This window comes from Puntigrus tetrazona, chromosome 3 (genome assembly GCF_018831695.1).
Source record: "Puntigrus tetrazona isolate hp1 chromosome 3, ASM1883169v1, whole genome shotgun sequence".
Classification (NCBI taxonomy): domain Eukaryota; kingdom Metazoa; phylum Chordata; class Actinopteri; order Cypriniformes; family Cyprinidae; genus Puntigrus; species Puntigrus tetrazona.
This window is the reverse complement of record NC_056701.1, coordinates 19,917,608-19,942,545: the sequence shown is the minus strand read 5'-3', so window position 1 is coordinate 19,942,545 and position 24,938 is coordinate 19,917,608. Positions and strand designations below refer to the sequence as shown.

The window sequence follows — 24,938 nt, the reverse complement described above, 5'->3', positions numbered from 1 at the left end:
GTTCGGTTATTATATCTTCTTAATATAAACCGAAAGGCTGATCTAGTGAGTTTAATTGTCTTGTGTGTATTTGAAAAGGCATTCTCCAAATAGTTATGTGCACAAGTACAGTAATAAGTGCTCTTGACTAATGCACATTTTCGGCCAAAAGTAACTTAAAGAGACAAAAAGGACCTGTTAGCAAGAAATATTGAAATTCCTATAATTTCACTATATGGTGTAGGTTGCCTGAGAAATATTGATGTTATCTATGTGGGTTTTCAGATACCTGTATAAAACCCCAAATAAAGCTTGGGCTTAGGAATGTAATGACAAACCAAAACACACATGAACGCAATATGTTGGATATATAAAATATTGCCTAGGGTGATGTTTAATTTCCCCCTCTCTTTTCCTTTGTTTTCTGAACCCTGTTGAACTGAAGAAAAAAAATCTTAGTTACAAAAGCAGCTTTATTTTAAAGGATCGCTTTTAAGATAAAAGCTATGGGTTGGATCTCACAATTACTACAATTATTATTATTTTTGCTGATAAAAATCTTAAATTTTAAGAAAAAAAATCATAAAAATGCTATGGGTCTGTTGAATACTTGAATCTGATTGGAAGATGAATGTTCTAAAAGGTGTCCAATTATTTTCAGAGAAACACGGTAAACATCTCCAGACATCTCTATATCACTTCAGCAAATCATTTTAGTTACTTCAAAAGGTTTACTATTCTGTTGTCAATATGTCAGCAATAATTGACTCTGGGCCACTAATTTTATTAAAAAAAATAAATAAATAGCACACTGGGTGTGCATTTTTTTTTCTTCTAATAATTGTATTTATTTTTCCATGACTATGGGAACAGCAATACCTTCATTTTACTTTACCTGTGATCTGTCAAAGTGTTCATAATATACATAATTCATCGTTTTTTGTTTTTTTTTAATATATCAACGTTAAAACAAGCCAAAAGAAGAATTATTTTACAAAAATGCACTTTATTTAGCTACTAGAAAACAATGATTCTTTACAAAAGGATTGAGACAGTCTCTCCATCACTGAGGTAAGATAAAGAATGATAGCAAAAAGAAAAGATCCTCATCCATCACCAACCAAACCGAGAGATGAGCTTCTCCTGATCATCTAAATCTTTCTGCACTTTCTTCCTCATGTAAAAAATGGGGCAGTCTCGACTGAAAAAGAAAGAAAACAAACTGTTTTATACACTGGCAATTGTACTGTAGAGAATATACCGTCCAGGTGTAGCGCGTCAATACCTAGTACACAGCACATCTTCATGCAGTGAACCTTGACAGCGCTGACACTGAGTCCACAGACGAGAAAATTTCTCCTCCAGAGTGGACAGATGAGCGATCTGAAGGACACGGATCAACACTCTTCAGCCTCACTTATGAACACAAGTTTGCCATGATCTGTACAAACATGAACGCAAAACACACCTCTTTCTGAAACAGCTCCGACTCTCTCTTTTTGCAGAAGTCACATACGGCCACTGTAGAGAAGAAAACCCATCAGATTTGTGATTTGTGGTTCTGCTGAGACCTAAACTCACACACTCACTCACACACACACACCCCTAATACATACCATCAGTTTTGAGCACAGCTCGGCAGCCAATGCATGTGCTTTGTTTCTTAGCAAAAGCCATGAGACCCCCAACTCTAGATGTCAAGACCGTCTTGCAGCGTGTGTGATCGCCCTCTGAAAAACAACAGGAAAAGCAGACGTATCAGCGGGATTCATTTCTAAAAACGTTATTTATTTTGCCGTTTAAAATTAATTTGATGAGATTAAAGGTTTATAGCGCAAAACAATACAATCAGCTTTCTATTAGGAATTTAATGCTGGCTGCACTTTAAAAAAAAAAGTGCATTTTCACAAATAAATACTCTTATGAGCGAGCTGTTTTAATGAATCACTCAGAATGAATCATTCATAGTCTGAAGAGTTTGAATCAGACTGAAAAATCATTCACGGAATTGAATTAATGTCTGACTGACTTTAAGTAAAGTCACACATTTACTGTTTGCTGAATTTTTGCAATTCTTTCAGTTTTGTATGAAGGCCAAATATTTTCCCAGGCAGATTGTGAGGCAGTGTGTCACAGAGAGCTGCTTTGTTTGAAAGTGACTTCTGTGTGAGCTGTGCTTCATTCATACACACACACACACACATACACACACACACACACACACTACCGGCAATGAACAATGGACATTTTTTTGCACACGAATTGACCTGAACGACACCTGAATGAAATGCACCTTACGTCAAACTGCAAGTGTTACTTTAAGTAATGTCTAACTTGAAACGGGCAAGAACTGTTCGGCGGAATTAAGTTTTGTGGAACTTAAATCACATTTGCCAGTAATAATACTGAACAGAGAAAAGTCCGTTGTTTCATAAAACATCTTTGCGAAACATTACAAGTTTTAAAAAGTTCCACAATAAGACACAAAGAAGATCTAGAACATGCATTTACAGAGGATACTCACTCAGCAGCACACTCTCAGCTTTGCTCTCGCCCAGTATGGGTTCAAAGATGCGCAGTAAAGGTTTGGACAGCTGCTGCTCCAGGTAGTACTGTGTGTCTATAGGGATGTTGTTCTCCAGCACATAGATGGGGTCCTGAGAGACAGAGCTCCACATAAACAACTGCAGTACAGGTTATCTGCCACATCGAAACAACACTGACCTCTGATTTCATGTACGCTGCCACTCCCTTTGCTGCTTTGATGATGACGTACGGGACTCGATCTCCGAGGTTTGGAGCGCTACCGGCATCACGTTTCCGCATCCTAAAACCCACGTTTGTCAGAAGTGCTCATATGCTCAAGTGAATTACCTGTGCACACCTGCTCATTTTTTTCAACTAAGCATTTCTTGCAATAAACAGCTGCAGTCGTTTCAGTAAATTCTCATATCAAGAATAGATCTGTTACTGAGGTGACAACATTCACTTAAAATGTCCAATGATCTGCAATAACTGTAAAATAATCAGAAAATGTAATGTTTTTTACATAAATATTATAACTACATTTATATAATGAACTTGCCTTATAAAATAAATATGAATAAATATATTGAATGAATTTAGTTTGTTATTGTAGTATTTAGTGTTTTTAATATTTAGAATTTAGTTTGCTATTCATGGCAGCTGGCTGAAGGAAAAAAATAATAATAAAAATAAAATTATATATATATATATATATATATATATATATATATATATATATATATATATATATATATATATATTTTTTTTTTACTTTCTATTAATGTTTGTTTTATTGCAAGTGACAAAATAGTTTTCTTGTGGTTTTAGTTTCAGCTAGTGAACCCTGTACTGAAAAAAAATGGCCATCTACATGAAAATGCTTATTTACTCTGACGGTAGATGTCTTATGGAAAAGCAAAAATACATATAAACGAGCAGTTCCAATAATAAAAACAAACATGCACGCACCTCTCAGCGAGCTCGACGTGGGCCTGTTTGCCGGCATACTCCTGTGCGGTGCGTGTGAGCTCTTTAGTTATGACTAGCTGACTGATGTCAATGCGGTTGCACAGAAGGTCTGAGATCACCTCTTTAGCATGAGCTACTGCTCCATCAGGGTCCCTGAAACACATGCCATGTGAAGTAATGTATATGCAGGGTGCGTTGCAACCACAACGGCTTTTGTAAAGGCTTGTAGAGTCATGTCTTCACTCTTACTCATGTTAGTGTGTGCGTCAACGGTATGCATCCGAGAACATGGGGGGGTTTTCTGAATGTGGCAATGCTTGTACCTGTCAATAAGGATGTTTTGGAGGCATGTGTTGATAAGGTTAGCCACTAGAGGGCAGTTGTCTCGTCTCACAGTCTCGATTCCTTTGCAATCCATCTTATCATGATGTTCAGCATTAGAAGAGAAATACAACCCGGCGTAGCGCTTCTTATTGATCAGCAGATACGGGTAATACACCTGTAAAAGTGTGAAAAGGGATTATTAAGCTTATTAGGAGTAATATTTGATGGATTCTGTTCTAAAACCTTCGAGTTATTTCTGTACCTTCTCAAACTCTAATTTGATTGGTGGGACGAAGTGGGAGGAAACCCAATCGGCTGCCTCCTTTCCCAGATTCATTGCTTCCTGCACCGTGCCCACACCCAGCTTCACCATCACAGAGTCGGTGTCTCCATAGATGACCTGAAACACATTTGACTCGCATCACTGCATGGTTTGAGCACAAGGTAAAACACGTTCATGTGATTAATTACCTTTGCATCCGCCTGGTAACCGTTAGAAAGCGTGTATCTTGATTCCACAAGCTGTTTGGTCTGTTCAATCATCTGCCTACCAAAGCCGGTGACGCTCTGCAGATAAAAAGACGTTGCCTCTTAAAGCATCCCTTATTTGAACCCTTGCCTGTCCGTGTGTGAGTGCTGAAACTGACCTGAGAGATCTCCAGACAGGGCAGTTTGCCCACCTGAGCTCCGGTGAACCCGTACACAGAGTTTGCACTGATCTTCAAAGCCAACTGCCTTCCGTCCAGCACCTGCTTTTTAAAGGGGTCTGTCTCTTTCTTTAGCTCTGCCTTCGCCCTACAGCCACAGCAAAGAGTCAAAATCTGAACATTACACCATAGGATACATTATTACATCAACTTCCCATATATAAAAATAAAAGAATGCTGTGACTTGATGAGTTAATGATGTGTTTTTAAAGGGATAGTTCACCCAAAATGAATTCTGTTATTAACTACTCACCCTAACGCTTCAAATTGTAACACCTTTCAAGGACTTTCCAGGTCCAATACTCCAAAATTCTGGGACTTAATAAGGGTGTCTACAGATTTGAACAAGTTAGATTTAAGCCCTTTTTAATACCACCTATATGAAATTTAAGAAATATAATTTAATGTTTATTCTGAAGCAATATTTTACCCATGTTCTATCAGCTTTTACATTTATATTCTATATATATTATATATTTATATATATACTAACCTCAGGACATAATTTACTTACTAAATAACAAAATAACACATTAGCGGACCGAAGAGAATAATATGGAATTTTTTTCCCCCCAAGAAAACCTCTTGCACAATATAAATTCAAGGACTTTCAAGGGCTTGTATCTATGTATATCTATTTTCAAAAACTTGGGAAAAAATAAAAATAAATAAAAATACAGATTCACAAACTAAAAGAATTTCAAGGACCCATGGGAACGCTGGAGGGCATGAATTAAAAAGTCCACGTGACATCATTGGTTCAATCATAATGTCAATCTTAGAGGCATTTGGTTTGACAGAAATCATTGTATAAAGTTGTTATTATGCAATAGGTATTCTCACGGATTCATAACATTGCAGTTGAGCCACTGAGGTCACATGAACTATTTTAATTATGTCCTTGCTACCTTTTTGGGCCTTTTTGAGACAGTTGCATGTCTGTGGAGGGTCAGAAAGCTCATCAAGACATCAAAAAATATCTTAATTTGTGTTCTGAAGATGAATAAAGGTCTTAGAGATTTAGAACAACATGAGGGCAAGTTATTGACTAAGTAAATTTTGGGTGAACTGTGCCTATAAAATTAGTATATAAATACAGAGAACACACAAATCTGAGGTGAAATTATTTTATTTTTAATTGTTGAACTCACCTTTTCCTGGCACTCAGCAGGTTTTCCAGGATCTCAGGGAGAAGGCCCTTCCTCACAGAGCTATTGACAAACAGATCACCTGTCGGGGTTTTGATGAAATCTTCTGGAGCCAGACTAAAAATTTGCACATGCGCACACACACACACACACACACACACACACACACACACACACACAACATAGAGGAAATAGGATTAAATAAATAGAAAAATAAAGACAGTTTAAAGAAAGTATTATTAACTTCACGTAACATTCCTCTCACCCAAGTTTGTCCACCTGGCTTTTCTGCAGGAGTGTAGTGTAACATAAATTATGAGCCATCATGATGGAGGGATACAGTGAGGAGAAATCCAGAGTCGCTATTGGAACACTGTAATATCTGTAAACACACACACACACACACACACACACACACAATTGGTGACTCAACTACAAAGCAAATCACCTACAAAATCGAAAAAATTGCTTCATCTTTCCCACCTTAGTATTGCATTTTTACATTGCATAATACACAAAATATTAGTTCAGGTCTTTTTTATAGCTATCAGAAAGAAAAGACTGCAATAATCTGTTGTCAGCCATTAGAAAGTCTTTGGGATTAATGAATAAATAAATCTCTCTTAAGCACTTGTATTTACTGATACCACAGAGTTTTTGAAAGATTTCAGATGTTTTTAAAGGCTAAAACAGTAATATTGTAAAATATTTCTACAATTCAAAAGATCGATTTTCCATTGTAATATTTTCTATATCAATTTCCAGTCTTCAAATGTCATGTGATCCTTCATAAATCATTCTAATATGATGATACGGAACTCAAGAAGAATTTATTTTTAAAATTATAACCATAAATAACTTTAATAACTTTAAGTGTTTTTTTTTTTCCTCAAGTGGGTCACTTCATCAATTTATGATGCCTAACTTTTAAAAGATTGTGCATTTATGTGATTTTAGATAAACATTTTATAACAGGAAGCGTGTACAAACCCTTTCTCTGGTTCTATGACAGTAGCTCCAGTGTAGTCCTCCCCACCCTCTGTCCTCACCACTGGCATCACCAGATCCTGCTTCATAGCCTAAAATCAAGCCATTAAAAACGCATTTAAGCATAATGTTTGCTAGGCCTGCCATATTACAAAGAGAGATGTGCAGACCTGTCTCAGGAGCTGGGACACCACTTTAATCTGCTGTCCACGAGAGAGAAGATAGGTCAGGGGCACCCCAGTAACTCTGGCCATTTCCATGTAATTAATGACGCACATTAACTTCTGCAGCAAGCGCAGGGGCAGATACGCATCCTTCAGACAGTACACAGCCAGACGTCTGCGGGTCTGCTCATTCCCATTCTAATAAAACAACAAGACGGGTGTTTTTACATTTACTGCTTTAGCTGAGTGGAGGGATCTGATTGGTTATAAGACTAGGGCAGAGATCTGATTGGCTGCACCTGTAGGTCTGTGATGATAGAATGCTGCACATCTTCCTTCTGCTCCTGCAGGAAATGGAAACTGACGGCGTTTAGTGTGTAAGAGCGCAGTTTATAATCCCTCAGCAGCACCTACAACACAGACAAAACTTGGTGAGTCACAGCATGTGCCGTCATGAATCAATATAACGCCACAATTAAGGGATGGTGCGTACCTGTAGTAGGTCAAACTGCACACGTCCCTCCATATTGACCGTTTTGTTCTCTCTGCGGCCCATCTGCTTGCTCTGGAAGCTAGAGTCTTTCAGGACCGATTTAATGCCCCGCACGCGGCCCAGATACGGGAACAAACTCACCTACGGAGAGAAAATTAGTGGCTCACAATACCATTCACCTGCCTGAATTATAATATAAAGCCTTCTGACATGTGCCACCACTAATCCCACTTGATGTGCGTTCACTTTGCATCAAAAAAACCAATAAATAAATCTCGGTGTAAACAATCAGTTACCTTTAAGGTTGCAGCTCTGTTGAGGAGGTACGGAAGGTCAAAGTTTTGGATGTTGTAGCCAGTAATGATGTCAGGGTCTACGGTCCTCACAAACTCAGCCCAACTCTGAGATAATCGCACATATATATTATCATCACACCGTGTACATTTACAGTTAGAGGAAAATGTAAGCATTTCAGTGTAGGTATAACTGCGAGAATCTGTGAGTATGTACCTGCAGGAGCAGCTTCTCTTGAGTAAAGCAGAGAATCTGGGAGCCCACTATACTGGCACAGCTCTGTAAGGTGAAAACCGTGCGGATAAACGGCTCTTTCTCTCCTTGACGCTGCACCATAGAGGCGATCTGAATCACAGGATCGATCTCTGGCTCTGGAAACACACCTGTACGCACACAAACAGTTCAGATATTTAAACTGCAGGTTATATAATACTAAAGAACAAGCACACAAGTGAAACTTTGTGGCTACTACGTACTACTTAGAAAGTTAATTTGATAATGTGTTACACTGACAAATGGGTTGACGTATATAAAAACGCGCACGAACATTCAAAAAATAATAAAACACAATTTGGCAAAAATATAGCTGGGTGGAAATTATAACATTAGTTTTATAATTACGCTTTGATACGTATACTACATACACAGAATAAGCCAAATTAAAAGGGACAAAACAAGGCGAGAGAAAAAAACAAAAGCAAACACAGACAGACCTTTTCTTCCAGCGCACTCGATATCAAAGCTCAGGACTCTGAGAGGAGCGATCCTCTGCCACTCTCCTTCAGCTGGATGACTGACCAAGTGATTCCACGCCACATCCACCTCATACTGACACAGTGACACCTAAGAGAGAAACACATTAAAGACACACCAAATGAGTGCGCCAGTTCAATACCCTTTTCCGCTCGAATGTATAGTAATGCATTTTAGTCAGTGTGCAGTGTGTATGTTTGGGCATAAAAAAAAGATCTACAAAGTTACAAATCTCAGCTACAAGTCCACTTCAAAAGGGAGATATTTTGTTTTTTAATAATCCCTTTTCAAGAGCTACAACAAATGGCTCGTTTGGATTACAGGGTTGTTTTTCGGGAGTTTGTGAAGTCGCAAAACGGTCCTTTCAAATAATTCCCACCTACAGAAATTTAAATGCATGTTCCAAAATAGAAACCAGGTGTGGACGTTTTTATGTGACCATATTTTAAAATCACAACGCACTGGGACATCCAACCAATCACAAACATTTCATTTTTCAGAAGGTGGGCCTTCATCAAACACAGAACTAATCAACCCATTTGTGCCAGGCTGGGGAGAAAGGTATTGTAGTAATGTAAATTAATAATGATAATTATGCATTTTTTGAACCACCACGCATGAGAGAATGTTATAGAATGTCCTCCAAAACAAAATCAAGTCTTTGTAAAAGAGCATAGTAGGACCGCTTAAATTGATTGTTTTAAGTTTTTACCTTTCCTGGACATCTGGAGTCTGTCTGTCCACTGCTCTCCTCCCTCAGCCTGTACTTTCCTTTCGGAAGCTCAATCCAGCAGCACCCGACCACGTCACTGTCCACCATGAACCTGCCATCATGCACACGCACAGCAAATCTCACATGCTTTATCAGGTCGAGCAAACTACTTCCACGATTCATCACCAGTTTCAGAAACCTTCAAACACACACCTGATCTCAAAGTCAATATTGGCCTCATAGGCCTGGTAGCTCTGGGTGGCAAAGTTGGCAAATTTAAAGCCCTGCTCAAGAAGACGCTTCGCCGGGGCAATCAGACGTGGCATTGCCATGGTGATGCGCAGGAAGTCAAGAGGTTTGTTTCCATGGTAGTGATACATACCTTAGCATAAACAGCGAAAGGTCAGTCAGCTATAACATATCATAAAAACATTTTAATTTGCAATATTTTTAAAAAGCTGCGGTCAGTTAAGACTCTTAAGAACCTTTATTAAATAAAGAAATTAATACTTTTAAGCGGACACATTAAATAATAAAAAGTGGAAAATTATATTTCAAATAACTTTATAACAAACAATAATTTAATAAATAAAATAAGCTTTAATGTATCAAATTTTATGCAATAAAAAAAAAGAATCACATTTCCACAATAATATTAAGCGGCATAAAGTTTTTCAACATTGATGATAAGAATTGTTTCTTGAGCATTACATCGGCATATTAGAACGATTTCTGAAAGATCATGGGACACTGATAACTTGTAATAATGTATTAAAATAATTATTTTAAGTTGTAATAATATCTCACAATGTTATAACTTCTACTGTAATTAGAAGGTGTCACTGACCCCAGACTTTTAAAAGATACTGTATACACAAACACACACAAATGTACACTAAGATGACTTACTTTCCTTCTTGGTGATGTCCACTGCCAGCACAGTGACCGCTATATTGTCTTTATTGGAGCGCATATCTTTCAATACAACAGAGTTCAGCTCTCTCTGAAACTCAGCCAAGTGTGCGTTTGTAAATCCTGAGAGACACACAGGCATAGCATTGAAATAATGAACGATACGTCTCCATTACACCGAGCGGATCCCTGTAAATGGCAGCTCACCGTTGGGGGCAGGAACATAGAAATACGGGGCGAATCCATGAACATGGCAGCACACGCTATTCCCACTGTCCGTCACACCAAACATGCGCACTATGGGCACTTTGCCCTGCACCTGCCCGGGCATTCCTGCCACCGCAGATCCTGAACACCACACAATACCACGCTGAGGGGAAGACCGAGATTACGTTTTTTATGTGTGCATTTATGACAGCGCATGCATGTCTCACCCAAGTAGTAATCCAAGTCTATCTGCTGGAAAATGAGTGTGTCGGAGTTTGGTTGAAGAGGCGGAGCGTGAGGTCGTTTCCAACGTGGATTAAGATCAGCAGAGAATAAGTCACCTGAGCAGGAAAGGGCAGATCATGCATGTAAGGTTTTTTGTTTTAAGTATGTATAGGTTAAAGTGTTGTAGAATGTTTTTTTCTTTTAGTTATGATATTGCCTTAAGTTGTCTTTTGTTTTTCACTGTAAGTGTATTCATGGGTGTTGTTTTAAATGGTTTGCAGACAAACTTTTTTTGTGTGCATAATAGATTCAATTTAATTAGCTACAAAGAAACTGACCAAAGATGCGCTTACCCACTGGGATGACATCGTGACCCGCCTGCCCCTCCCCTGACTCCACCTCCATTTCCATGTCATCAAATAGGGCGAGTTCCTCCTCAAACTGGGAGGGACTGTCCTCCCACTCCGTGTTCATTTTCCCCTTCTTGGCCTGTGAAGCCCCGCCCATTGCAGGGCCTCCATTGCGCCTTTTAAACTCCATTCTAAAGCAGCCCTGCAAAAACAGTGTCAGCTTTTAATAAGCAAATCAAACACTTACAAACCTTTCCAACATGCTGGACAATATGTATAAAGGCATGCAATAAAGTAACGTCACGCGAATCAAAAATAAACAACAACAAAACAACATTAAAATGGAGCGTGACAGCACCGACACATTTGCATAAAAGGGGCGTGGTTAAGAAAACAGGCGTAACATTTGTAAAGGAGTCTTTCAAAGTGAACTGCTTAATTGTTTCTTTATAGGTTTGTGGAGTCTGACAGACACGTGAAGTATAAAACAATAGTGACTTGCAAAACTGGTCCCGCTTAGAACCGTTTAGAAACCATTGCTATTGATGATCTGGGTGTCTTTGTGGTTGGGTCAACATTATTATTGTATAATAATAATAATAATAATAATGCAATATCGTTTGACAAACAACACGCACAGCATACAGGTTATTTAACACAAGTAATCCCGTGCTCGCAATTAATCTCGATTGATAATTCAGCAGTTAAAAATAAATATTTATTCAGCAACAGAACGATCATATAAAGAAGACTTAGACTCATATCGTTGACGTTCAAGCTGCGAATTATTAAAAGCTAAAACTAGGCGAACTGGACAAACAACAAACTTAGCAAAACACGTTAGCAACATGCAAAACAACAGAGAGACGCAGCAAACTCCTGCTAAAATGAATTAGTAAGTGTAATAACTACAGGCGACCTCTTGCTATCAAACGAATGCATAATCTTTCACCTTTTATTCCAGCTCGATCGCTATTACTCCACATATGTGCTTCACAAATCTCCCGCCACTTCTCAGCGTCGAGTGTCAGTTTCCACCGGCCCCGAGCGGCTTCCGTTTTCCCGGTAAAATCGCGTAGGGTCCAAGAAGGACTGCAATTGGTCGAAATGTAGGAAGTGAACCGCTTGTCTGTGGACGGCGATTGCTGCCATGTTGTGAGGGTCGTGTTTGAGAAGAGCGATAAATAAGTGTTTTGATAAATAGATAATCGAATGTGTTTTAGAAATATACTCCACAAAATGCACTTTGCAATTTAAATGCAACCAATTAGCTCCTTGCACTTTTTTCCCGTTTTTATCTAGCCATTTATTAGGATATTTGATGCTGCTGATGTCAAGGAATGGTTGAATATATTACATTTGTTTCATAAAGAACAATGAAGAAATCATATGTCATACATAACCATTAATACAAATATTTACTTTACTATGGAAGTCATAACAAAAAATATGCATGCTTGCGTTCACAGACACAATATTGGCAAAATAATTACAAGAAATATAAATATGAAAATAGAAACATTAACAATAAATAATGCATACCATAAGAAAAGTACAGAAAAGTAGAAAACAGTAAAATACGTGTGACCATGGACCACAAAACCATTCAGAAGTAGCAGGGGTATATTTGTAGCAATAACCAACAACACATTGTATGGGTCTTTTATGCCAAAAATCATTAGGATAATAGGATACCATTTTTTTTATTGATTAGTAGGTTTCTGACGGCGTGCAGTTATGCGCACAAAAAGCAAACCCAGCGGCTTTACTTTCCCTGCGAGACTGGGTGGAAATACCAGGCAGGGATGCAATTTTTCCCCCAACATTCTGTTTAGCCAATCAAGTTCTTCATCCCGGTAAACGCCTATCTCTTGGGGAAGTGAGCGGGGAGAAGGACACGCCGCTCCTTTGATTACCGAGAGATCAAGGAGGAGGAGTTTGCGTCAGAGAAGACACGCCCACGTACCGTGACGTATCCTGTCGCGTGCGAGCTGTCACCCTGACGGACAGCCGAATAGTCCTATAATACAAAGCTAATTTGCGCAGGAGGCCCCGCCCACTGTCAAATCATCCTCCTGGTGATTGATTCCAGCAGATGTGAGGCTTGCGCCGCTGAGCGAGGGAAAGTCGCTACCGCAGGGTGAGTGCGTATCTTACTGCTTTTTGTGGGTTGTCAGTCTGAAATTACGTGTCCGTGTGTCTTAAAACCCGTGGAGGAACATTACCGTCCATCTGCAAAGCCCGTGATTCCTGTCACGCGGGCAAACCCACTATTACAGCCTGCGCTCGACTGGCCAGTTCGTCCTTCCTCAGCTTGCGACTTTTTAGATCGTGTGCACCCGTGTATTTTGTGCACGTAAATGTTTATATCCAGGAAACGCTTTACTTGCTCTGTTGTTATGGTGACCGTGACGTTCTGCGCTTGATTGTTCCTGTGTGGTCAGCGCGCACGTACGCTTTTCTGCGTCTGAGAGAGGGAGAGAGAGAGAGTTAGGGATATAAACTGCGTCTCAGTTATGAATGACAACTCACTAGCACCGATGAATACTACTTTGGAGTTTCATAATTCACCTGGCCACTGCGTGAAGGGTTTATCTTATATGGAGGACCTCGAAGAACCGTTATGTCATTCATGAAGCCTCTCAGCGTTCATAGGGACTATAAGCCTCATCTCTCAATCACTTTCTGTCTTTCTCGTAAAACAGGCCTCATGTTGCACAAGGTGTGTTGTAAATGGAGAGGGTGTGTAAGTGATGGTCTGAATGATTACACAGTGTTGTGATGTTTAAAAGGTCATGCCTAGACTTGAGGTGAAGGCACAATGTCACAATTAATTTGTAGACATCTCAACTTATGATATTATTTGAACATGCACTTCCTCATTGCACTAAAGACGCTTTCTACAGTGTTGTATTTCTATCCTAGAAAGGAAGAGCCAGTGAGCAATGCTGTGAGATGAATCAGTTTGATGAATTGCTGTTGATGTAATTTTGTGTAAGGAGAGAATGAAGTGTGTGTGTGTGTGTGTGTGTGTGTGTGTGTGTGTGTGTGTGTGTGTGTGTGTGAGAGGTGCTTGCTTGAAGGTCATATACTGGTGTAGATGACCTTTGACATTGGTACATCATTTGAGGTTCGCACTTCTAAGATTGATATAAGCTACATATTAGTTTAAATTTCAGGAGATCAATACAAAGCAGGTTATTAATATAAAAACATGGATAGATTGATTGATATGATTGATGTATTTTGTTACCCAGCATGCCACTGGCGCGCAGTTTGTCGGTCACCTCCCTGTCCGGCCTGGAGGAATGGGACGAAGAGTTCGATCGGGAGGATGCAGTCTTGTTTGAGATTGCATGGGAGGTCGCTAATAAAGGTGTGTAATAACGACATGTTTCTTTTTTCTTTGGATATGTTGTTTCATTGCTAATATATCATTGTAATGCCACATCTAATATGACATTTAAACTCATACCTTCAAAGATCTTCAGTAACAATCAAGTTTGGGGGCAGTACGATTTTTTTCAAATGTTTACAATAACCAGCATCATTACTTTTTGAAATAGAAATCTTTTCTTCTTTTACTGCCAGTTTTTTTTTAATCCAATGTAATGTTTACTTGGTGAATAAAGGTATTAATTTTCTTATTTATTTAAAAGTAAATTGAGCAGTATGGTAAATTTTAGTTTTAAGGTGTTTATAAAAACGTAAATAAAAATAAAATGAAGAAGTCCTTAAAAAATCCTGATCACCTGATGCCATTTACTTTTTGTGCACAGAAAACAAATAGGAGAATACTATAAGCACCAAGCTGGGGATAAATAGTTTAAGGGTTATAATATTTGATTATTATGCAGATTATCTTCTGTTTTATGAATTGTTAAAGGTTTAAGCTTCAGTAACCAGAGCCAGACTAGTAAACAATTCATACTGCATTGTACAATGCCTGTCGAATTTTCCACAGATATCAATATACTCAGTAAATATTTCAGACTAGAGGTTTTTGATATAATATTTATAATATTAAGTGTTTTTTTTTTTTTTTTTTTAAGTACTTTGTTATTAGGTTGAACACAGTCTACAATCTCAGTCAAAGATACTGTTGTTGTTGTCAAAACACAAAACCTATACTCCACATGACTCAACGGCCAAGCGTTGACAGATACTGTATCCACATACTCAGGGGCGCAAGAGTCATGTGACTCTGGTGTTGGCATGTGCTGCACTCTGTGAATATTGTATATTATTGACAGCTAGATTAGATAAAGGTCAAGGAGGTTGAGTTCAAAAGACTGGGTGTCCTTCTCTTTCCTGAACCTAAACTTCTGTGTAGATTGCAGTGGAGGTTAACTGTCCTCTCTCATTTTATGGCAGTTGGTGGCATTTACACGGTGATCCAGACCAAGGCGCGTCTGACCTGCGAGGAATGGGGCGAGAACTACTTTCTGGTGGGCCCGTATATGGAGTCCAACGTCAGGACGCAAGTGGAGCTGATCGAACCCTGCAATCCGGCACTCAGGAGAACCATTGATAAAATGAACAGCAGTGGGTGCAAGGTATACACATTCATACACTTCGATAAAGTGATAGTTTTATGTTTGTTCACATCTCGTTTAACCACACTAAAATGTACGTACACACACACACACACACCACGCAGCCCTATTTAATCTGCTCTTATCCGCAGTGAAACCCTAAACCTTCATTCTGGAGAGTGTTTGTGTGACATCCCTCTAGTGTGTGTGTGCGCGCGTTAAAGGTTAAGGGCTATATCAGTGTCCAACAGCCAGACTGAGGTCTATTTCAGTTCTTTGAGGAAATTTCCCCCTGCGAGACACTTTGTAAATCGGTGCCTGCATTATTCTGGGGTCACTGTGCTGTCAACAGGAACAGTAATTGATTTACTTTGTATAAATCAAAGCCACATATCCAGGTTAAAAATATTTGCTAGCTTGTTCAAGCGGTTTCATCTATTGTTGATATACCGTGACATTGTCAGGCAGTTGCTCTCCCAATAGTTTGAATTATGATCATTTGAAAATTTGAGGTGAAACTTCATGAAGGTCATGTTAATATGTGCATTCTCTGTTTTTAGAATGCTATTTTTTAAGTAATTTTCTTCCTCTCCTTTCTTCTCTAGGTGTATTTTGGGCGATGGCTGATTGAAGGCTCTCCATATGTGATTCTGCTGGACGTGGGCTTCACGGCCTGGTCTCTGGACCGCTGGAAGAGTGAACTCTGGGAGAACTGTGGTGTTGGTGTGCCCTGGTTCGACAGGAGGCTAACGATGCTATTCTCTTTGGCTTCCTCACTGCATGGCTACTGGGAGAGGTTTGCAGTTTTGTTTTAGTATTATTTATATACTGTTGCAGAATAATAATATTTTAATATTTTTTTAGTCGCTTTTGGCTTTATAGTAATTTTAGTATTTAGTACTTTAACAAAAGGTACTTATTTTTATGTTTTTATGTTCTACTTTGAATATGTTTGAATATACGTTTCAGTACGCAGCTCAGAGTGACGAGCCTCCTCACATCGTAGCGCATTTTCACGAGTGGCTGGCAGGTTTGGGGCTCGTCTTATGCAGGCAGCGTCAGTTACCTGTAGCGACCATCTTCACCACACACGCCACACTGCTCGGCCGATACCTGTGTGCCGGGAACGTTGACTTCTACAACAACCTTGCTGAGGTTTGTGCGAGAGAATGTGTTTTTGTGAATATAGGATACGTCCTCATTCCTGTTTATACTGTTCAACCCACACCTCCAGATCAGATTTCTTTAGAAAACGTTTCCTGTTTTTTGGTTTGACACCAACATGACACACTCTAAATGGATAAGCAGATTATTCCTCCCTGTGCAGTTTAATGTGGATAAAGAGGCAGGTGACAGGCAGATCTATCACCGGTACTGTCTGGAGCGCGCAGCAGCTCGCTGTGCACACGTTTTCACCACAGTCTCTCAGATCACAGCCATCGAGGCCGAGCACTTACTAAAGAGGAAACCAGGTGACTTTTGTTCCTGCTTGTACCATTTTCTCTATACGCTAATCGGAACGAAATGTTGTCATGAATCAGTCAGATGGGCAGATTATGGCTTCATTTCATTACTGTGGATGCCTCCCGATTTAGTTCAGAATTGGACTTTTGACCTATTTGGTTCTGTTTCCTAAAGTTACCCATCTTCGTCTTTCTTTGTCAGATATTGTGACTCCAAACGGCCTGAATGTGAAGAAGTTCTCAGCCATGCACGAGTTCCAGAACCTCCACGCTCAGAGTAAAGCACGCATCCAGGAGTTTGTCAGAGGCCATTTCTACGGGTCAGAGCTCATAAGACACCCAGTCATATTCTTGTGTCCATATATATGCAAAAATCTGTCTCATGCATATTGTCTCTCGTTGTTTTGTGTGCAGGCATTTGGATTTTAACCTTGACAAGACCGTGTTTCTCTTCATTGCTGGACGCTATGAATTCTCAAACAAAGGAGCTGATATCTTTCTTGAAGCATTGGCCAGACTTAATTACCTGCTGAGGGTAAGCATTTGTGTTTTAGGGCGTATGTCCATTCAAACACAAAATATTGTAACATATTGTGATAAAGACTTGTTTTAAAAAGTTTCAATTTGATGTTGATTTGAAACAAAATTCTTGTATGTCCAGGTGAATCACAGCGATGTGACTGTAATAGCATTTTTCATCATGCCTGCTCGTACCAACAACTTCAACGTGGAGACCCTGAAGGGCCAAGCCGTACGGAAACAGCTCTGGTAACCATGACAACTGCACTGTGAGGACTGCTAACCTGAATGACACTGTTTAGCTCAACCTACTCGCTTAATGTAAACAACCAAGTTCAATCAAGTTGTCTACAAAACAGCTTTATTTTAGAATTATTTATATACCGTTATAGTATTTATTAAAATGTAATTTTTTTTTAAATATCAGATATAAGATTTTATTATTCTTTTAATTTTTTTGTCATATTTTTTATTAGTTTTAAATTTTTGTTTTGTTTTAGTAATTTTAGTACTTCAGCTTACTTTTTCATTCAGTTTTCCTGGTTTTAAAGTTTAAGCATCTCATCTAATAAATATATTTGATCTATTTCAGCTTCTTAAAATTAAATGAATGAAAACCTGTTTTGATCATCTTTACTTTTTAGTTTTACTTAACAATAACAACACTGGTCTAGAGCATCCTAACACAACTACCTGTTTTCTTTTGCCATTCTACAGTGAAAGATGGATGTGTGATGTAGTAAGGAATATATTTATTTATTTATTTACTTAACAATAACAACACTGGATGTGTGATGAAAGAAATATAGATGTCCTCTAAAGGAAAAGTGTAGTTGAAATCATTAAAGCTGTTTTATTTACTCACTCTCATGTTTGTTTAAAACCCATGTACAGTTTTTTCCCACATTTTTTATTTGGACTCGGGGTCTGTTGAAATGGTGAATGAATGTTGTTGTGAGATTGCTTCTTTGTTGTATTGTCAGGGACACTGCTCAGACTGTGAAGGAGCGCTTTGGAAAGAAACTCTACGAATCACTTTTAGTGTGAGTTGGTTTTTGTGCTTGGACTGTAGGATGTCATCTCTCCTGAGGCGTGACATTGCTTTCTTTCTTGTTGTTAGAGGGCAGCTGCCTGATGTGTCTAAGATGTTAGATAAAGAGGATTTTACCATGATGAAGCGTGCCATCTTCGCCACCCAGCGCCAGTGCCTGCCCCCCGTCTGCACTCACAACATGCTGGAGGACAGCAGCGACCCCATCCTCAACTGCATCCGCCGGATCGGCCTCTTCAATACAGCTCAGGACAGAGTCAAGGTACACACACACATAAACACTCTTCTAAAATGGATATATTTAAGGCAATTTGTTATGAAAAAACCCCCCAATATACCTCATATTCTTCTGCTAGGTGATCTTCCATCCAGAGTTTCTCTCCTCCACTTCTCCTCTGCTGCCAATGGACTATGAGGAGTTTGTGAGAGGCTGCCATCTTGGAGTATTTCCATCCTACTACGAGCCCTGGGGATACACACCAGGTAAAACTACACAAACTACCAGTGTATATATGTACATACATGCTCCACCGTTTATTTATACGCTACTTAAAAGTTTGGTCAGTAACATAGAATTTCTTGTTTATATACTAAAAATGTTTTACTATGTTTTGTCACAGAAACTATAAATAATTTTGTTCAGAATGCATGCATTATATTATTCAGAGTCACAGTAAATATGGTAGTTTGTAATCTCTGTATTAATAATGTGAACTCCACACAATACACACATCTTTCTCTCAGCTGAGTGTACAGTTATGGGTATCCCATCCGTTTCCACTAACCTGTCTGGGTTTGGCTGTTTCATGGAGGAGCACATTGCCGACCCGTCAGCCTATGGTGAGAGTCATACATATACAATGGAAATCAGCAGCTACAGAATTCATTTGAATCAGCTTTATGTAGTTTCACTAAGTATAATACTCACTCTTTGCTCAATTTTCAGGTATCTATATTCTGGATCGACGGTACCGTGGAGTGGATGAGTCCTGCAATCAGCTGACGTCTTTCCTGTTTCAGTTCTGTCAGCAGAGCCGCAGGCAGAGGATCATTCAGAGGAACCGAACAGAGCGCCTCAGTGACCTGCTAGATTGGAGATACTTGGGCAGGGTCAGATACCACACACACACACACACACACACACACACACACAGAGACAGTGAATTGCTTTTCTGACCACCAAGAATCCAAGTTGTATCCAGTTACCATTCTGTATCAAAAAAACAAAGCTAACAAGTTATTGTTCATAAACTAATATAGCACATTTCTGTTTCTTAGTATTATGTATCTGCCCGCCATATGGCTTTAGCGAAAGCTTTCCCGGAGACATACATCTATGAGCCTCATGAACCCACTTCGGTAAGTTAGAATGGTGAAACGGTAAAATTAATTTTTTTATTTTATTTTATTTAAGTAAAAGTGTTGATGAATGATCTAGCCCAGTATTTCAGATTCTCAAGGATTACTATAAAAAAAATAGCTATAAGTCAAAACTATTTTCCTTTGAAAACCTGGATATGAGATTTTTGTGATATATGTGTATGTATGTACTTATGCCAAGCTGTAAAACAAAACTAAAAAAAAGAGACAGCTCTGGACAGCTGTCTAAAAACTAGATGTGAATATTTGTTGACATTTATTCTATCATTTACTTAATTCAGGCCACAGGCTTCCGTTACCCGAGGCCCGCCTCTGTGCCCCCGTCTCCCGCCCACTCGCTTCACTCGTCTCCTCATCACAGTGAGGCTGAGGATGAAGATGAGCCCTATGATGAAGATCTGGAAGCGGAGAAAGACCGGGTCAACATCCGCCAACCTTTCAACATGTCGAACCGGAACAAGAATCAAACAGTTGGTCTTCCTGACAAAAACTAAAACACACCCCTACATACACACACACACACTGTGAGGCACTTACATACACTGTGACACACACACACACACACACACACACACACGACATAATAACACTCCCTTAAAAGTGAACGTAAAGCCTGCAAACAGTATGTCTGCATGTTGGTTTTCTGAAGAGAAATAAATAAGATATTTAAGTATTTGGTGAGCCATAGTATGATGATTTTAAGACTCTCTGTTGAAAGATTTCCCTGGTGTCTTTCATATGAAGCCCAATAAAAATAAAACCGAGGGAAGGATTAAATCGTAGCAAGAGTTATTCATATAGATTTATATCACGCTGTCATCTAGCTGTGCGCCAGTGATGCCAATCTAAAGCTGATGCTCAAATGGCCGCTGTTAAAAGACAATGCAAATAAATGTGAAACAATAAAACCTTTTAACAATAAGACCTTTATTAGAAAATCTAAGTTTAACAAAATATTATTTATACACTCTTTAAAAGAGTTGTATGACTTTGTTCTTCCATAAAACGCACTATTTGAGGTTTTGAAGAATGTTCATGTTATATTTCTATACACAAAATGAACACAGAGGGTGATCCAAACTATTATAATACGAATATCTTTAAGTCTTCAGAGGTCATACAGTATCTTTTATATGAAGAACAGACCCAAATTTAAGCTATTTCCTTTAAGTCATGGTTGGACAGTCGTAGTTATTCACTTTCACTGTGCTAATGTCAAAGAGCTAAACCTTGTGTGTTTCACGAAAGCAATTTATACAACTTTTAAAAGACTATAGTTTGCATAAATGTACTGTGTTTTGAAAACTTTCTTACAGTGCTTTATTCACTGCCAGATTTCCCCTCACAGTATTATGTACTGTCACAAACATAATGACTATCCAGCAGTTTCCTAGGGTTTAAAAAACAAAACAAAACGGTTTAAGTTAAATGACAAGCAATTGATGTAGCTAAAGCTAACCAGCCAAACGAATACACTGGAACATCATTGTTACTGTAATACAGATATACACCAGCACTGTTCGAGTTTGTCATGTCTGTCACAGCTGTAAAACCGAAATTAAAGTCTACAACATTATTAACATGACGCTTGTTTTATTAATTCATCATGTGCTATATCATGCGTTTTTCTTTAATCTGTTCGCTTTGTGCAGCAATCCATTGTCATCAACACAGATATACCCTTCCTCCGTGACCCTTGCAGACTGAAAGAAAGACAAATAGAAATACAGATAAAACAGAAAGATCTGTAACGGCATATTCATGTACAATTTTGGACTTTTTGTTACATTTCAGCAGAACAGAAAGCAAAGAGGGCAGTTCCAGAAGTTGTCTTTCTATGCCTGCATTCTCTGTGTAAATCCAGATTTGGCTAAGGATGTTCAGAGCATACTGGGGTTTCTGGCAATGCACTGCATCAGTTTACTCCATCTGTCTTTCTTATACATACCCAGTAAGCTGCTCCAGAAGGAATTGTATGTGGCATTTCCTGTTACAGCTCCTAGTTTGGCTGGGTTTTGTCTCACTGTTTTCACTGTGAACCCATCTGGACCAGTTACCTCAACCTCCACAATATGGTAGTCTGATAATCTGGAGAGAAGGAGAAGGAGAGATTCCAGGAACACTCACATTACAAATCCCATAGCTCATACTAACGGTTAGAGATTTGAATAAAACCCAAAGCTGAAGTATTACATTTTCTTCACTTGAGCCATCTAGCAGCATGATAAAAGTCTTTCTGAATCCTTTAGATATTACAGGACATAGCAAAGTCCAAACACCGCCCAAAAATTCGCGGCAAGCACCATTCTTATTGGAAAGCTTAAAAATCCCCCCCCTCTGTTTTCTGCAGTTTCTTCAGTACTGTGGCATACATCCAAACGAAAATAGAATATAGAAACCGATATAGAAATCAAAAATTCTAAATTATAGGGCAGGGGCTATCAATTGGTTGCTGATCAGGTGAAGGCTATTCTGAATGTTAAAGGGCAGAGTTTATGCTGAATAGATAGAGAAGTCTGGCATTTCACCAGAAAGCCCATATTTTAATTACAAGCTCAAATAAAAAATAAAAATGGAACAGTGCATTGAGTCATTTACAGTAAGATCAAGATGATTTAAGATCATGCCGACTTTAAAAGTGGCCAGCTCTATGTATGGGGGCTGCTTTCTGTGTGAAGGAAATGCTGTGTGGACTCACGCAGTATCTGAGACGATTTCTCCGCTAACCCCATTGAAGCCCAGCTTTGATGCGGCTATGGCCGCTGCTGCCATAGTGTTCACATTATTTGGGGCGATGGGGCAGAGCTCTGCCACTGAGCCGTGGTACAAGACCCGCCTCCCCTCTCCCTCCGTCCAATCAGAGAGCAGACCACCAGTCAGCCGAAAGCAAGAAGGATGTTTAGACATTCGGATGGAGAGAGCCTACAAGACAGACATTTAAAATAAACTCTCATGTTTTCATGAAGTTTTGGATATTATTTTGTATTTTATTTAGGCAGACCACATCTTGGAAATAAATATTTGTTTAATTTTGAAAAGTGCTTTAATTCCTTTGTATTTAAAAATATGTATAAGAAAATAGCCGTACCTGTAAAGTTCCACTGTCATTCATTTTTTGAATATCTTGTCCCCCCCATAATGCACCACTGGGCACATAAAGTGTTTTCCCATGTTGTTTTGCAGCCGTGCGAAGATCTTGCTCGAGCTGGGGATCAGAGAGGGCAGAAGGGCTGCCCACCTGAGGAAGGGAAAAACATGATCAAGATTATGAAATCAATGTAAATACTATGGCAGACAGGATTTTAGGTGATAATGTAAAAAGAGATACAAGTTACCAGGAAGTGAGCATGTGACAGAAATCTGACCCCGAACTCTTTAACTATCATTGGATGGCACACTTCCACTATTACATCGGTGTCTCTGAAACACCAAACACAAGTAAAGAACCCGTAAGTGTCACAGAAACATGCTTTCGTGTAAACAAATACTCAACATGTGTTTACAAACAAATACAAATATACCTGCGCGTGAAATCTGAGAGGTCATGTAGAATCAGCTCTCTGGGCAGTGAATCTCTAAGTTTGTCTGCATTTCGGTTCCAGACAAAGGCTAACTGCAGCCCTGCCTCAGGCCCTTCCTTCTGGATCTTCTCAACAAGAAACTGGCCTGAATATTGAGAAAAGATCAAATATAAGCTTCATGGTCTGACAGAGCTCTTCCACTCTTCTTGGCCAATGAATTTCCATTTTGAAATCAGTCAAATTAAGACCGATCTGTCAGTCAGTTTAAAAAGAAAGAACAGGCTCAATAGACTAAGACATTCACACATGGGACATCACTATGGCTTAAAGTTAAGACAAAACATGAGCAATATCTATTAGCTGAAATATTAATTTGCAGATCGATTTGTAAAACCGCATATTAACTATATGTATTCATTTTTATGAGGCATTGAAAATATATTTTAATGATCTACGTTTTTAATGATTTTATATGATCTAGGCAACCATGTATGGTTTTTTATGCTCATTCCTTGAAAATGTTTTTTTTAATTTTTTCACTATTTTATAATAGCAATGACTGTCAGTATGGGAAGTTCTAATGCTGCCAATGCTAATATTCAAAATTAGATTTTAATTGCAAATTTAAAGTACAGAAAGTTGTGACTTTTGCAACAGATGTTTTCATTGCAGTACTCACCTAAATGTCCATATCCCACAATTCCAACCTTTAAACCTCTATCAGCCATATCTACAAAAGTGAGATAAGGAATTCAACTGATGAATAGTGATGACTTTTTTCTAAATTGCTATTTCAACTTTTTTTCACTTCTACGCAACAACAACTAATTCTGTACGCTCTAGAACATCAAACCAGCATGTACTAGATTTGCTTTTATATCCCCCTCCACATGCTCCTGATTCAATCTTTGGCCCCTCCTCTTTTCCATTTTCAGTGTCCAACTACTCTGCTTTATCTCAAACACACTGATCTCACCGACACGATCTGTCCTAACAACCTTCACTCACCTGCTAACTCCTCACCTTTTCTCTATTTATCACTCTTTCTTCTTGATGTCCGGCGATCTCTCTCTCTCTCACTTCGCTGTTTGAACTTGAGAAACTGTGGGATAGAGCAGGTTAAAGTGCATGTTGGACAGGACTGTTAATGATTAGACTCTGTGTGAATCCACCAGTGTTTGAATATTTCATTGCCTATTATTCATTATGGAAACAGTAACCCTGAAATTTTTAGTTTTTAGTTATTTTAGTGTCAAATATTTTTAATAATTTGTAAAATTATTATATATATTTTTTATTTTAATGTTAGTGTTCTTTTTATTTTAGTGTCAGTTATTTTACTACATGAAAAATAGTAAAAGTTATTTACTTTAGGAGATTTCAAGTAACAAAAAATGTATGACAAAAATGTTAAATTGTTAAAGTCCCTTTTTATATCATAGCACTGCATTTCTGTGGCGCCCTCAAGTGGGAAAAAATGGCAATATCTCCAGAATTGCAACATTTTACAACCATGCTGTTAAAACCACTTACAGCCGAGAAGCTAATGAATAAAATTAGAACGAATAAGTATTATAGTAATTATTGGAATAATTGCAAAATGTAAAAAAATATATATTTGTAAAAATGTGTTGTCCAACCTTACTGACACTGACGCATGCATCAAAAAAAGCTAAAAAACCCAAAGTTTATCTCTGAACTTGTGTCTCAATCATCAAA

The 24,938-nt window shown here is 38.6% G+C and overlaps 3 protein-coding genes across 5 annotated transcripts; 1 reads left to right on the top strand and 2 right to left on the bottom strand.

Moving 5' to 3' along the window:
* Window positions 1-965: 965 nt before the first annotated feature.
* Window positions 966-11,813, bottom strand: pold1 (polymerase (DNA directed), delta 1, catalytic subunit). Its single transcript, XM_043233554.1, has 27 exons — window positions 11,703-11,813; window positions 10,754-10,952; window positions 10,403-10,516; window positions 10,176-10,316; window positions 9,966-10,091; window positions 9,270-9,438; window positions 9,057-9,168; window positions 8,305-8,434; window positions 7,808-7,974; window positions 7,594-7,698; window positions 7,298-7,438; window positions 7,104-7,214; window positions 6,811-7,002; window positions 6,644-6,732; window positions 5,919-6,035; window positions 5,657-5,770; window positions 4,446-4,593; window positions 4,270-4,365; window positions 4,061-4,198; window positions 3,798-3,973; window positions 3,475-3,627; window positions 2,704-2,806; window positions 2,504-2,636; window positions 1,596-1,709; window positions 1,448-1,500; window positions 1,265-1,362; window positions 966-1,180 (listed from the first exon to the last, which is right to left on the bottom strand). Exons 2-27 carry the CDS (start codon window positions 10,938-10,940, stop codon window positions 1,093-1,095), a joined length of 3,315 nt encoding a protein of 1,104 aa, XP_043089489.1. The 5' UTR covers window positions 10,941-10,952; window positions 11,703-11,813; the 3' UTR covers window positions 966-1,092.
* A 921-nt stretch (window positions 11,814-12,734) lies between these two features.
* gys1 (glycogen synthase 1 (muscle)) lies at window positions 12,735-21,283 on the top strand. The gene is given in 17 exon segments (XM_043233566.1): window positions 12,735-12,890; window positions 14,008-14,126; window positions 15,125-15,306; window positions 15,891-16,023; window positions 16,026-16,081; window positions 16,255-16,440; window positions 16,613-16,757; window positions 16,951-17,068; window positions 17,163-17,283; window positions 17,410-17,516; window positions 18,251-18,310; window positions 18,388-18,580; window positions 18,675-18,801; window positions 19,063-19,158; window positions 19,265-19,428; window positions 19,597-19,677; window positions 19,980-21,283. Coding segments are annotated over 16 exon segments (2,100 nt in total). The 5' UTR covers window positions 12,735-12,890; window position 14,008; the 3' UTR covers window positions 20,193-21,283.
* aspdh (aspartate dehydrogenase domain containing) lies at window positions 21,275-24,876 on the bottom strand. 3 transcript variants are annotated; one of them, XM_043233601.1, is made up of 9 exons: window positions 24,860-24,876; window positions 24,243-24,321; window positions 23,899-23,949; window positions 23,220-23,364; window positions 23,034-23,118; window positions 22,787-22,936; window positions 22,397-22,620; window positions 21,647-21,786; window positions 21,275-21,401 (listed from the first exon to the last, which is right to left on the bottom strand). In XM_043233601.1, the coding sequence occupies exons 3-9, from the start codon at window positions 23,945-23,947 to the stop codon at window positions 21,364-21,366; spliced, it is 831 nt and encodes a 276-aa protein (XP_043089536.1). In that variant the 5' UTR covers window positions 23,948-23,949; window positions 24,243-24,321; window positions 24,860-24,876; the 3' UTR covers window positions 21,275-21,363. The 3 variants fall into 3 exon arrangements, with proteins under 3 accessions (XP_043089536.1, XP_043089535.1, XP_043089534.1); XM_043233600.1 differs by lacking the exon at window positions 24,860-24,876 and having other exon boundaries at window positions 24,243-24,340; XM_043233599.1 differs by lacking the exon at window positions 24,860-24,876 and having other exon boundaries at window positions 24,228-24,337.
* Between the last annotated feature and the right edge of the window lie 62 nt (window positions 24,877-24,938).

Excerpts from the sequence above, each read along its gene's own strand:
- pold1 (XM_043233554.1), bottom strand. The coding sequence starts at position 10,940 with ATGGAGTTTAAAAGGCGCAATGGAGGCCCTGCAATGGGCGGGGCTTCA. Across the intron at positions 7,975-8,304 it reads CGAGTGCGCTGGAAGAAAAG|GTGTGTTTCCAGAGCCAGAG; the intron begins GTCTGTCTGTGT and ends GTGTGCGTACAG. Across the intron at positions 3,628-3,797 it reads CAAAACATCCTTATTGACAG|GGACCCTGATGGAGCAGTAG; the intron begins GTACAAGCATTG and ends CATGTGTTTCAG.
- aspdh (XM_043233601.1), bottom strand. The coding sequence starts at position 23,947 with ATGGCTGATAGAGGTTTAAAGGTTGGAATTGTGGGATATGGACATTTA. Across the intron at positions 23,119-23,219 it reads CTCTCAGATTTCACGCGCAG|AGACACCGATGTAATAGTGG; the intron begins GTATATTTGTAT and ends TTGGTGTTTCAG. Across the intron at positions 21,787-22,396 it reads GAAATCGTCTCAGATACTGC|ATTATCAGACTACCATATTG; the intron begins GTGAGTCCACAC and ends CCTTCTCTCCAG.